Source organism: Panthera onca, chromosome C1 (genome assembly GCF_046562875.1).
Source record: "Panthera onca isolate mPanOnc1 chromosome C1, mPanOnc1 haplotype 2, whole genome shotgun sequence".
Lineage (NCBI taxonomy): Eukaryota > Metazoa > Chordata > Mammalia > Carnivora > Felidae > Panthera > Panthera onca.
Window position 1 is genome coordinate 31,062,491 of NC_138346.1, and position 13,059 is coordinate 31,075,549.

The following is a 13,059-nucleotide window of genomic DNA, read 5'->3' on the forward strand; positions in this document are numbered from 1 at the left end:
GATGCTCCTGGAAACTTTGCATAGACCTTCTTGGCTTTTATTTAGGGAAGATCATGTTACTAACATCAAGATAATTTTTAAATGGCTAACATTTGTTGAAAGTTTATCATGGGCACTGTGCTAGGCAGTATGCATACAATAACTCTCTTGGTCCTTCTAAGAGCACCAGGAGGTAGGGTCTATTAGTTTTACTCCTTTTACAAATGAGGACACTGAGGCATACTGAGACAAGTAGCTTGCCCACATTGACAGAGGGTGAGAGTAGTCCGGGCAGGATTCAAACTCAAGAAGCCTCATGGCATGGTATGAGACGATGGTGGTGGGGAGGACAGCTGGTGATAAGCACAGACATGTTTCCCCCACTCAGTAACCACTTCACCCCTGCAATCACAGTGTGTGTTAATCTAATCCTTAGAATCGCTGAATTAGGTATTGCCCATAGTCCCACTCCAGAGATGAAGAAAGGGGAGCCCTGCAGGTCACGCTCCTTGCCCACATTCCCACATGGCTAGCAGTGATGTGCGAATTGGAGGACATGATGATGAAGCTGTGTTTGAACCCAGGCAATGTAGTTAACTATTACACTATGTTAATAGCAATGATCACACTTCTCCCGCAATGGGGAAAGGAAGGATCATGTTCTTTCCTTTCCTTTTTTTTTTCCTGCAAATCTGGAAGCTTTTCCAAGTTCAAAGGCCAACATGCATTCCTGGCACCCTGGCTATCTTCAAGTGTATATAATGTGATTAATGCCCTTTAATTTATACTACAATCATTCTGAGGTTCCACTGAGCTTTCCTTCTTGCAAGAACAATTTCCTTATTTGCTGCCTTCCTGTTGACTTGTTTTCAGTGTTGTTTTTATGATTGTGTATTTTAGGTCACCTAACTCTGTCAGGTAACACATTCAGAGGAATCCTAATGGTAATAAAAGAAATGGGAGAAAGAATATTAATCATGATGACTTTAGAGAACGATGTCCAGGATATAAAACTAACCCCAGAGAGAATATGAACAGACAGTTGTTGCCCAGATCTATTCACACATATACTTGCTGCACCTGCAGGAGAGCCTCATGGTCTCACGTCTTCAGACACCCTCTCTATCCAGTTCCCAAACAAATAGCCACATCTCAAGTGCCTTTACACAGACGTGCAAACATCATTCCTACCGACCTTAAAAGCAGCACCTCCGTGGATGATGGATTTGATAAAAATCCCCAAGTCTGTTCCAGTTTCTCGAGATTTGTTCCCTTTCAAGCTCACGCCAAGACCAGCAGAACCTGAATCATTCAGGGGGATCTCGAAGGTGAGTTGCTCAGTTGTTTCCAGGGAGAGTGGGTAGCAGTCAGGCTCTCCTTTCTGTTGAAGTGCACATGGAAAGAGTGAAGGGGAGAAAGCAGATTAGTGTTTACACACAAATGGCCAAGCACTGACGCAACAAGATGACTGGACCTCTAGCAGGCTGGTCTCTTCTCTCTATAACGGGCCACCACCACCACATCCTCGGGATTGAGAAACGGTTCTTGGGAGTCAAATTTGCTTATCCTAAGAGGATCCTTTGGCGAGGTGGAGTCATGCCACTTGAAACGCCCCATAAGTGTTTGGATATTCAGCAGAATATATTCATTAAAGAGGCTGGATGTTACGTACGGGAACTTCGGTACCAGAAAACACCTCAGAGATCATGTGATCCCAATAACTTCATTTTGCAGATGAAGAAACAGATCTTGGTGTAGAAATATGCTCACATTTGAGGACAATATTTGGCTTGTATAATTTAAAACACATCTTTCACATGGAAGCAGTGTTATTGATCAAGATTGTCAACCGGATACAGAGCACTGAAAAAATATTATCTTAAAGTTAGGGAAATGTGATTTATAATGAGTATCACTAAATTACATTTCACTTTGTCCAACTCATGCCTCAGGCTTGCTTCTTCGGGTAGTATAACTCAGTGGCAATCAGTTTTTGAACTCAAACAAAAACAATAATGCACAACAAATATTTGTGTGCTCTTTGCCAAATGACACTTGGCCATGAGCACAACTATTCACAAAAAACAACAAAAAAAATACAGATACGTGGCTGTAACAGCCACACTTGGGGTTCAAGTATCCAGGGAGAAGCATAAGGTTAATCATATTTGGCCCCTGATGTTTTCAAATATACAGGAGTGAGAACAGAAAAGTGCTGTCCACAGGATAACCTCTGCAGGTGCCCCTCCTGTGTCCCTCTCCAGCTGGCAGAAATGTGAGATTGGGCCACAGTGTGTAACTGGAAAATTTGAAAATAAGATAGCCCTGGAAACCTTTCAACTCATTCTAGGTCGGTAGTTCTTCCTGTCTGTAATTATGTCTAGGAACTCTCATCTTAGGGTCACTTTGAGGGACCCTTATGTAAAACAGCATATTGTAAAAATTGCTGTGGATGTCTGAATGTCAGTCACCAAATAACAACTATAAAATCAGAAGTAGCAAAGAACCCATAATTAAAACAGGATTAAGAGGCTGATCATAGCCAGATCCACTGATCCAGTATTTTCAACTCCTACCAAAATGGAGAAAACCCATGTCGAACTTAAAAGAAATTTAAGTTTCTTCATTTAATTTAATTTCATTGTAAATGAAGTTAGCTACAAAAATTTTGACAATAGATGATTTCAAAGAAATGAAACCTTATTGCTTAATTTAATAAACCTATTATAAGTTATTTCTTTAACTCATACTATTATCTGAGAAACAAATCACATTATTTGATTCAAACTAGCCGTCTTTCTTTTCCCCCCATGGGAATGTCATAGCTAAATAGTGAACATAAATTATTAGCCTTCATCTTTGTTTTCCAGAATTTCCTATTTAGAATCCATAACATTTGATAATCATTTATGTTTCCAGGTCTCTCTGGGGTTTGGTTAATTTCAGTCTGATAAAGTTCCACTGAATTAAAGTATAAATTAAAGAAAAGGTGTTCTTCCTAGAAGTTTGTGAACACCATTTTAGGGAAAGACTAAAAGCTTCTCTGACTTTTTTTCTTTTATATGTTTATTTATGGCTTTTGAGAAAGACAGCATGAGCAGGGGAGGGGCAGAGAGAGAAAGGGAGAGAGAAAATCTCAAGTAGGTTCCACGGTCAGCACAGAGCCTAAGGTGGGACTCGATCCCACGACCCTGGGATCATGACCTGAGCTGAAATCAAGAGTCAAACACCCAACTGACTGAGCCACCCAGGTGCCCCAAAGCTGTAACTGGCTGTGATCAATTAATTGTAAACACCATTACACTCACACCAGCCATGGCTTTTTATCTCCTAGAGACAAAGTGACACAAGGGCAGATTTTGCTTGAGTCATACCTTCAAACCATTTTATTCTGTAATCAAATCCAATTTCTTTGGCAACTGTGTTTAATTAAGATTGACATTCATACTTGTACTAACATCTTTCATTTATTACAGACACGGTAAAAACAAAATAGAAACCAAGTTATATTATTTATGGCTATGTTTTAATTTTTGCATGTGTGTGTTATTTTTTTTTAAGTTTTTATTTTAATTCCAGTTGGTTAACATACAGTGTTATATTAGCTCCAGGAGTACAGTACTGTGATTCAACAATTCCATATATTACCCTGTGCTCATCACAACAAGTATCCTCTTAATCACCAGCATTTAATTAACCCATCCCCACACCCACTTCCTCTCTGGTAACCATCAGTTTTCTCTCTATAGTTAAGAGTCTGTTTCTTGGTTTGTTATTCTCTCTCTTTCTTTTTCCCTTTTCTCATTTGTTCTTTTCTTAAAATCCACACATGAGTGAAATCATACGGCCTTTGTCTTTCTCTGATTTATTTCACTTAGCACAAAACACTCTACCTTCATCCATATCATTGCAAATGGCAAGATTTCACTCTTTTTGATGGTTGAGTATTATTCCATTATATATATACATACACCACATCTCCTTTATCCATTCATCAGTAGATGGACATTTGGGCTATTTCCATAGTTTGTCTATTATCGATAATGCTGCTATAAACGTGAGGGTGCATGTATCCCTTTGAATTAGTATTTTTGTATACTTTGGATAAACACCTAGTAGTGCATTGCTGGATTATAGGGTAGGTCTGTTTTTAACTTTTTTTGGAACCTCCATACTGTTTTGCAGAATGGCTGCACCGATTTGCATTCCCACCAACACAGCAAGAAGATTTGCCTTTTAAGTCCCTGATACCCGACAGTCAGAAATATAACAACAACAAAAAATCTGGTAGCTAACAATGGTTCCAAGGGCTTTACACATATTAGTATACTTACTCTTTATAATAACCCTATGAGGATTATTATCATACCCATTTTATAGATTAGAAGACTGAAATGTACAGGGGGTAAGTGCTTACAGTCCATCAGACTTGACAGTGTTGGAAGCTATGTGAGGCCCAGTCAGCACGGTTCCTGTGTAGACTCTTAACTGCTATGTCTCAACCTCTGTGAACCACTATGACTTGGCCTAGCCACAAGAAATTCCAAGACAGATTCTCACAATGACAGTAAGACATCATGCAAATTCACATCCTCTACTCAAGTATAGTTATATTTTATACCTTTTTTACACTTTATCAGGCTCAAGCCATAATTAGTGGGCTCTCATAATAGCAAATTATTATTGCCATTCACCCAATAGTGAAGGAAGCCATTACAGTAGTTAGCATAGCCATTTCCTCTATTAGAAATAAATGTCCCTTTACCTAATGTACAAAAAAAATCAATATGCTGAATGCCTTCCTCCAATAATCTTGGTTCAACTAGGAACTCTAAAAGTTAAGCTAAAATCTTGCCAGACAACATTTTTTAGAAGGATGAAAAGAGGTATAAAGGCCTTACAAATGTCCCAAATGCAGGACCTTAGTCACTGGAGAAGCCCAAAAGGTCCTCTCTTGCTTTCTATGTTTCATGCTGTATTGGGAGTATTCCTTGCTTTTTCTACTTACAATTATCCAGAGGGGGGCAAAAATCCAGATGCAAGCCTGGCATAATAAAGGAAATCTTGTGAATTTCATTCATTTTTTTTTTTTCTTTTCATTATTTCTTATTCTTTGCTACTAGAGGCCATGCCTCTAGATACAAAGTCCGTGAGCTCCTAGATCCAGGCCCATGATGGATGCCTACATGCCCCTAGTGTGTATGTCTAGACCTCATGCCCTAGCATGTTCCCAGGATCAGTCTTTCAGGGTCCACAACTAAAGCTTTCTGGGTCTGATATTTGGGTCTGACAATGCTGTGTTGTGGACTGTCCTATGCATTAAAGGATAGTCGGCAGAATCCTTGGCTACTACCCACGAGATGCCAGTAGTACCGCCTTCCCCAGTTACGACAACCCAGAATGCCTTCAGACATTGCCAAGTCTCCTGGGCTCAAAATCGCCTCCAGTTGAAAACCACTGCCCTGAATTAACAATTGCCAAGAATAGTGAAGTTTAAGGCAAGGAGGGTTCAGAAAGTATTTGGAACTGCAATGTTGCCTGCGGGTATGTTCTCAACTAACAGAAAGGAGTGGCAGTGAAAATCCCTACAAATGACTAAGTCTTAGGCTCACAGGTTCGTGACTGACCACTTAGTTGGTCATAGAATTCTGCACTTAGTTATTTCTCTGGTTAGAAGGCAGCTAATTTTTCGGAGGCAGAAATATGATCTTTGGGGGATTAACAGAGTAGGAGAAGTGATAAATACTGAATTTATTGGTACATATACAAAACGCTGACTTTTATTAATATAACCCAGAAGACAAATTTAGCTTATCAAGTGGTGTTTGTTAGGTTAGTTATGTTTATATATATGCTGTTTTGTACCTTTTCATTTATTGAAAATCATAGACTTATATAAAATAGTATGAACATAAAGACTTCTCATGTGAGAATATAACGTGAAGTATAATAGCTTATGTGTACAGTATATTTCAATTCTATAACATATACACTGTATACATACTCAGACACCTACCCATCTATCTGTTATCTACCTGCCCCACAACCCCACCCCATCTATCTGCATATGTGCAGATGTCTGCACAGAAAACAACAACAACAACCCGGTTATCTACTGCACTGCAATATGGACTACTGTTTCCTTCTTTATAATTTTCTGTTTTCTAAATATTTATCCATAATTATAAAAAGATAAATGCTTTTAAAAGGGATTCATGAAGGCACAAGAACCATTTGCTGTATTACTGCATTGGCAACTAGAAAGATGTAAACACATCTCTATAATGACACACACACTCTTTTACACATACACACACATTTTCTAACACTACATATGCTACATATAATATGTATTACCCTATAAAACTATATAATATATGGTGTGTATATGTATTCTATATATGTACATGTATGCATGTGTGTAGTATATTTATAACCTCTCTTAGAATAACCAATGACTTTCATTTACTAAATCTGATGGTCAACTATCACCTTTTATCTCTCTAGAACTGCAGGAGCATTAGACCAAATTGATGAAGTCCTACGTTTTGAGATACTTTCTTTTCTTGGTCCTAGGACATCACTCTCTTACAGTTCACCTGCCACTTCCTGGTATACTCTTGCCATTCCCTTTGCCGATTCTTTCCCATCTCACCAATCTATAAATACTAGTGTCCTAGGAATCAATCATCTGACCTTTTCTTTCCCATTCTCACTTTTTTTTACTTATTTTTGAGAGAGAGGGGAGACAGAGCACAAGTGGGGGAGGGGCAGAGAGAGAGGCAGACACAGAATCTGAAGCAGGCTCCAGGCTCTGAGCTGTTAGCACAGATCCGGATGTGGGGCTCAAACCGCGAGATCATGACCTGAGCCGAAGTCAGACACTTAAACTGACTGAGCCACCCAGGTGCCCGTCCCATCCTCACTTTTGAAGTTACCCCCACCTAATTTCATTTTTTTTAAATATCATTTACACGCTCAGGGGTCACAAATTCCTACCTGCACCTCTCTCCCCTAAACTAGATTCACATAACCAATTCTCTAGTAAGTAACTCTATTAGGATTTCTACCTTGAAACTATCATGTCCAAATAGATCATCCCTTAAACCTGTTCCTCCTGAAGAAGTAAATGGCAATTGTAGTCTTCCAGATATTCAAGCAAGAGACCTCAATGTCATCGCTGACTTCCTTCTTATCTCACACTCTGCATCCAACCCATCAGCAACTCCTGTCAGTTCTGCTTTAAACACACCCAGAATCTATCACTCTTAGCATCTGGGTCAGCACTGCTTCTCACGTGACACTCTCTTGTACTAGTGCCTCCTTTCTGCCTCCTTGCTTCCACTATTCTCCTCTTCAGGCTATTTCTCAACACAGCAGCTAGAGTGGTCCCATGAAAATAAATACTCAAATACTTCTAGTGACTTCCCACCTGATTCAGAGAAAATGCCAATGTCCTACAAACCCTACATAAGTGCCCCGACTCTTCTCTCTGCTCATCTCTCCTACTACTTGCCCTATGTCTTCTGCATTGCCCTGCTTCTCTTCTTTACTACAACCTTCATGCTTCTGCCCCAAGACCTTTGCCTCACCTCTTCTCTCTGCTTTAAATACCCCTTCCTTAGACTCCTGCAGACCTCCTTCTCTCACTTCCTTCAATTCTCTGTTCAAGTGTCAATTTATCAGTGAAGGCTTCCCTGACCATTCAGTTTCAAATTGCTTTAATTCTCTCTCAATATCACCCGACCCATGTCCACTATCCTGCTTTTTCTCCACAGTATTTATTGCATAGTGTATACTTGCTTGCTTATTTGTTTTTAATAGGGTCTCTTGAAAGCAGGGACTTTTATATTATTCTGATTCTTTTTCCACCCGTGTACTGCCAGTGCTTAAAACAGTGCCAGACTCGGGGCACCTGGGCGGCTCAGTCGGTTGAGCATCATGACTTCGGCTCGGGTCATGTTCTCATGGTTTGTGAGTTCAAGCTCCGTGTCAGGCTCTGTGCTGACAACTCAGAGCCTGGAGCCTATTTCGGATTCTGTTTCCCTCTCTCTCTACCCCTCCCCCACTTACACTTGGTCTCTCTCTCTCTCTCTCAAAAATAAACATAAAAACAAAACAAAACAAAACAAAACAGTGCCATACTCAAAAACTGGCACTGGATAACTATTTGTTGACTTGATTAATATATAGACAAAGGTAGATATAGATGTCTGTGTCCAACAGTATGTGCCTGTGTGTATGTATGTATCTGTAAATATGTATTTGTGGGATTATATACATATATATGCAAATATATAAATTGCTGGCATCACATTTGATTCCTATCATTGCAGATTTCATTAATTTAAATGTTTATACAAGTTAGCTTTTGCATGAAAGATAATTTACAATAAAAATAATGCTTTTTATAAAACACAAAGTATCACAGTTTTAAGAAACCTTAAAAGTCACCTAATCCAATTTCCCTTTTCCCTTTATATCATACGTCCTGTTCTAGGAGAGATGATAACCTAGCTCAGCTTCAGCATCAAATTCTCAGTGAAGGCACCAAGATGTGTCATTGCTACCAATTTGTGATCAACATCAGATTATTCATAATTTTAAATTGTAGCATGTGACTATTTTAAGCGAATACTGCAAAAAGTGATATTCATAGTATATTTCATCAAGTTTGGGAACCAGTGTGATCCAGTACCCAAAACTACATCATCCATCTTTCTATTTGCCTTTCCATCCAAGCACATACATTTACGCACACACACACGTAAAAGCAAAAGTTTCATGAGACGATACTTAACCAGAGTACAATGCGTTTTAATATTTTCTATGCTATCTTATTTTTAATTTGGTCACAATCGTCTACATTAGTTTCATCATCCAATACTAGAACATGTTTTCAATTTCGAAAACACTGAAATTGTATGTGTACACATACACACACACATTTTTATTAAATAAAAAAAATAAATTAAATTGAAAACCAAATGGTGAGTAATGCTGTCATTGTTAATGTTAACTGTCTTATCTTTCCCAATTTTTATAAGCCATTTTAACGTTTTATCCTAAATACCCCTAATCTTAACTAATCCTTTGATCTCTTTTACGCAAACTTTTTCAAGTTCTGATAGCTGTTGTTCTGTTATCATCCTAATTATATATATCTCCCTTTCTCCCTCCCACCCAGGTATGCCTTTTCCTATTTTTCCATTCCTTCACTTTGTTCTCTGTAATACTATCTCTACTCCCAAGCACAATGAATAATAACCTGTAAGAGCTGGAATACAGAAATGAGGTTGGTCCATTCTGGCCTGAGTGGCAAGAGTCACTCTGCAAACCACAGTGATCCAACCAAATTTTTATCAAGTATCTACTATGTACTACCAACACTGTTAATATGAAACGGCTGGAATATAATTGGCAAAAAGTTTATTGAACAATATGGGAGGACCTCTCTGTTTTGTTCGCAGTATTATCTGGAGAGGAAATGTATGATTTAAGAACAGGAAAGGGGGCGCCTGGGTGGCTTAGTGGGTTAAGCGTCCGACTTTGGCTCTCAGGTTGTGATCTTGTGGTGTGTGGGTTTGGTTCCCGCGTGGGGCTCTGTGCTGACAGCTCAGAGCCTGGAGCCTGCTTTGGATTTTGTGTCTCCCTCTCTCTGCCCCTGCCCCGCTCAGTCTCTCAAAAATGAATAAAGATTAAAAAAATTTAAAAAAATAGGAAAGAAGCAGAAGAATCTATATAGTTGGACACTGGGAGATATACTAACCATGTTAATCAAACAAATATCAAAAGTAATTACTTGGTGTGAGAAGAGGGAAGCGAGGCAGGAAGATGGATGAGTTGCAAGGCATCTGTATTATTAGCTTAAGAGTATCCCAAATAGGGCCATCTCTGGAATCACAAATGTTCTTGTACTGCAAAGCAGCACTTGATCCATGTGTGCAAGTGGTAATAAAACAGCCTTCCAAAGCCCCAGGGGAATCCACCAGACTGCAGGGCCAGTGTTCAATTTCTCAGAAGCCCAGGTCAGACCTGAAAGCATCCATGCTGAACCTTGTATGGCCCTCATTTCATTAAATGCCGTGCTCTCGACTCAGCACAAGCAAGCTCTGGATGTCTTTGCCTCGCCTCCCAAATGTGTAATTAGTTTGTGTTGTGAGCAGCTTACTTTATGCAAGAGTTATGATTCACATGCAATCATTTTGTCAAGTACCAAAACTCAAACAAAAGGCCTTTAAAGGAAGAAAATGAATAATTTTTTCTTATATAAAGCAAAAGCCATACCTAACAACTCTGCGAGGATGTTTTATAGTAAGCTTAAGGACTGTTAACTTTTGCCTAAGTAAATTCTAAGGCATTTAAGGTGATAAAACTTTTCCTATATTGAAATAAATTTTCACAACAGTGAAAGGATAAGATACCTGCAAAACACGTAATTTTCTGAATTTTTAAAATTTTCTGAAAAAGTATGGATAGCTATTACAAGCATGACAGGTTTTTGGCCAATTGGATTATATAAAATTCAGAATGTATCACCCTAGAGTAGGGATGAGAGACTCCTACCAACAGCTGAGAGGCATTCTATTTTAGATTGTACTTTTCAGAGAGTAGAGAAAAGATGGCAAGAGATGGGCAGGCACATGCAAAGGTAAATGGTGATCCAAGGATGATCATTTCAATCAATGGTAAAGGACTTTCCCTCCAACTGTTGCTAATGTATACATGAAATCAGCAGAACTCTTGGTTATTTACAAGTAGACATTAAATAATCTTTGGAATTATACTCTACTCTACTAAGTTTTTGACAAGTAACCCAACCAATGGAGGAAACTTTTTTTTTAATTAAAAAATGTTTTAATTCATTTTATTCATTTTGAAGGGGGAGTAGAGAGAGAATCCCAAGCAGGTTTTGCACTGTCAGCGCAGAGCCCAAGACGGGGCTCAAACCCATGAACCGTGAGATCATGACCTGAGCCGAAATCAAGAGGCAGGTGCCCAACTGACTGAGCCACCCAGGCACCCCAATGGAGGAAACTTTTTAAATGCAGGCTCATTACAGGTAGCTCAATAATCTATATTTTAATTATATGCCCTAATGTGGTTTCCTTAAGTAAATATTCATCCATTTTTAAATACTTTTTAACCAAAGACCTGAATAAAGAAAATCCTATAAAATATTTGTAATTGAGACACTTTTTTCCTGTTTTTTGATATCCATTTCCTGGAAAGGATGAAGAAGGAAACTACTGAACACAAAAGCTCATTTCTGACTGCACTTATAAAACAACAACAATAACAACAAAAAACAATTTTCTTTAAGTAAAGGATTAATCTAATACCAGGAAACAAAAGTCAAAAAAATGGCCATTCTTTATTGTCTGCTCACCATAAAGGTGCATTGATGTAATACAAAGTCAGAGATTAAAACTAACAAAAGTAAAGCAAGTCAAAGTTAAGATTCCTGGGGCGCCTGGGTGGCTCAGTCGGTTAAGCATCTGACTTCAGCTCAGGTCACGATCTCACGGTCTGTGAGTTCGAGCCCCGCGTCAGGCTCTGGGCTGATGGCTCGGACGGAGCCTGGAGCCTGCTTCCGATTCTGTGTCTCCCTCTCTCTCTGCCCCTCCCCCGTTCATGCTCTGTCTCTTTCTGTCCCAAATATAAATAAAAGTTAAAAAAAAAAAAAAAATTAAAAAAAAAAAAAGTTAAGATTCCTAAAGCAATCCTTTGTTCCCTCCTACTTACAGTATTACTTGAAAGATCAGCATATTCAACAGTTTAGTAACACTGGCAATTCTTTTTCACTTTTCTGATAAAGACAAAGAAATGAATACATTTTGCATCATGAAGAGTAGTGTAAATGAATATTTTACAATTCAGACAGCATGGAGTTTTTACAAAACTAGAACCTGCTTTGTTAATATGGAGAAGCAATAGGTCTTTCTTGTTTTGTGTTTATTCTTCCCTGTTAGAAGTGAACCTGATTAAAATGTCTTAAACCTTTTACAGGCAGTAATTCACTGGTTAAAACACAAGAGTACATGCCTTTATATGAGTATAAGATTCAAGAACAAACAACGCGATTGTTAAAAAAATATATATATTATATGAATATTTATATAATGAATATATACTTAATATATATACTATATATATATTTATTAAATATATATTTATTTATTTTATATTTATTTATATTATTAAATATTTATGTTATTTATTAATATTTATTATACATATTTATATTTATTAAATATATATTTAGTATATAAATTATTTAAATATTTTACAAATTCAAAAATCTAAAAAGGAAGTATAGTGGGCCTAATTCTTAGAGGAGCAGACCCATTCGAAAAGCTGGATTCCTAAGCGAAATACTTCCCATATCTTTGCCATCACAAATACTCTGCGTGCTAAGCTACCTGCATTTAATGGCTTGAAAAGACAACACAGCTATCCAGACAAAAGCTAAACATAAATAAAAAAGACCACACCGGTTATGATGCCTGCTTCACTCACAGCCTGTCCATTGCTCAGGTGACGACTCACTGAATAGGTGGTGCCCTTTGGCTCCAAGACAGTCAGTCCATAGGCAGTGGGCTAATGCTTGTTGAGTGGGTCTTGCCCAAGGCCACGCCAATTAGGGAAGGTTTCAGAAATGACTAAACCAGTCAAACTGGCTCCTTCTAAGACTTGGATCAATGCAAGGTCTAATACACAGGGTCACAGTGATTGCAGGTGAGGAAAAATACCCTGATAGTTTCTATTACTAAAATTTCTAGGGAAAAGGTTTATTTTTAGGACTTCTCACTGCTTTTAAGAGGTTAATACATATTCCCTAATTCACTCCATCGTGGAACACATCTTTGCATGAAGTATATATTAGAGGAAAAGTATTCCCTACCATACACTTAAAGACATGCTACTTTAGAGAACACAGGGAAGGTCAAGCTTGAAAGGAATGGAGCAGAGAACAGAGAAGGCTCGAGAACGAGAAATCTTGTAGGTCATGAACAACGCCCTAGAAATACTTCCCAACCTCATGGTTAAGCTTTCCAGTTCCATTACTTTTGTGTCACA

At 38.3% G+C, this 13,059-nt stretch overlaps 1 protein-coding gene across 5 annotated transcripts in view; it reads right to left on the minus strand.

Annotated features, from left to right (window-relative positions):
• The window catches only part of PARD3B (par-3 family cell polarity regulator beta), a 1,001,728-nt gene that overhangs the window by 413,081 nt on the left and 575,588 nt on the right, over window positions 1-13,059 (minus strand). For all 5 annotated transcript variants that reach the window (XM_078450957.2, XM_078450961.2, XM_078450959.2 and 2 more), the window contains one exon: window positions 1,175-1,360. In XM_078450957.2, the coding sequence (XP_078307083.1) occupies window positions 1,175-1,360 (186 nt within the window). The remainder of the gene's footprint in view (window positions 1-1,174; window positions 1,361-13,059) is intronic.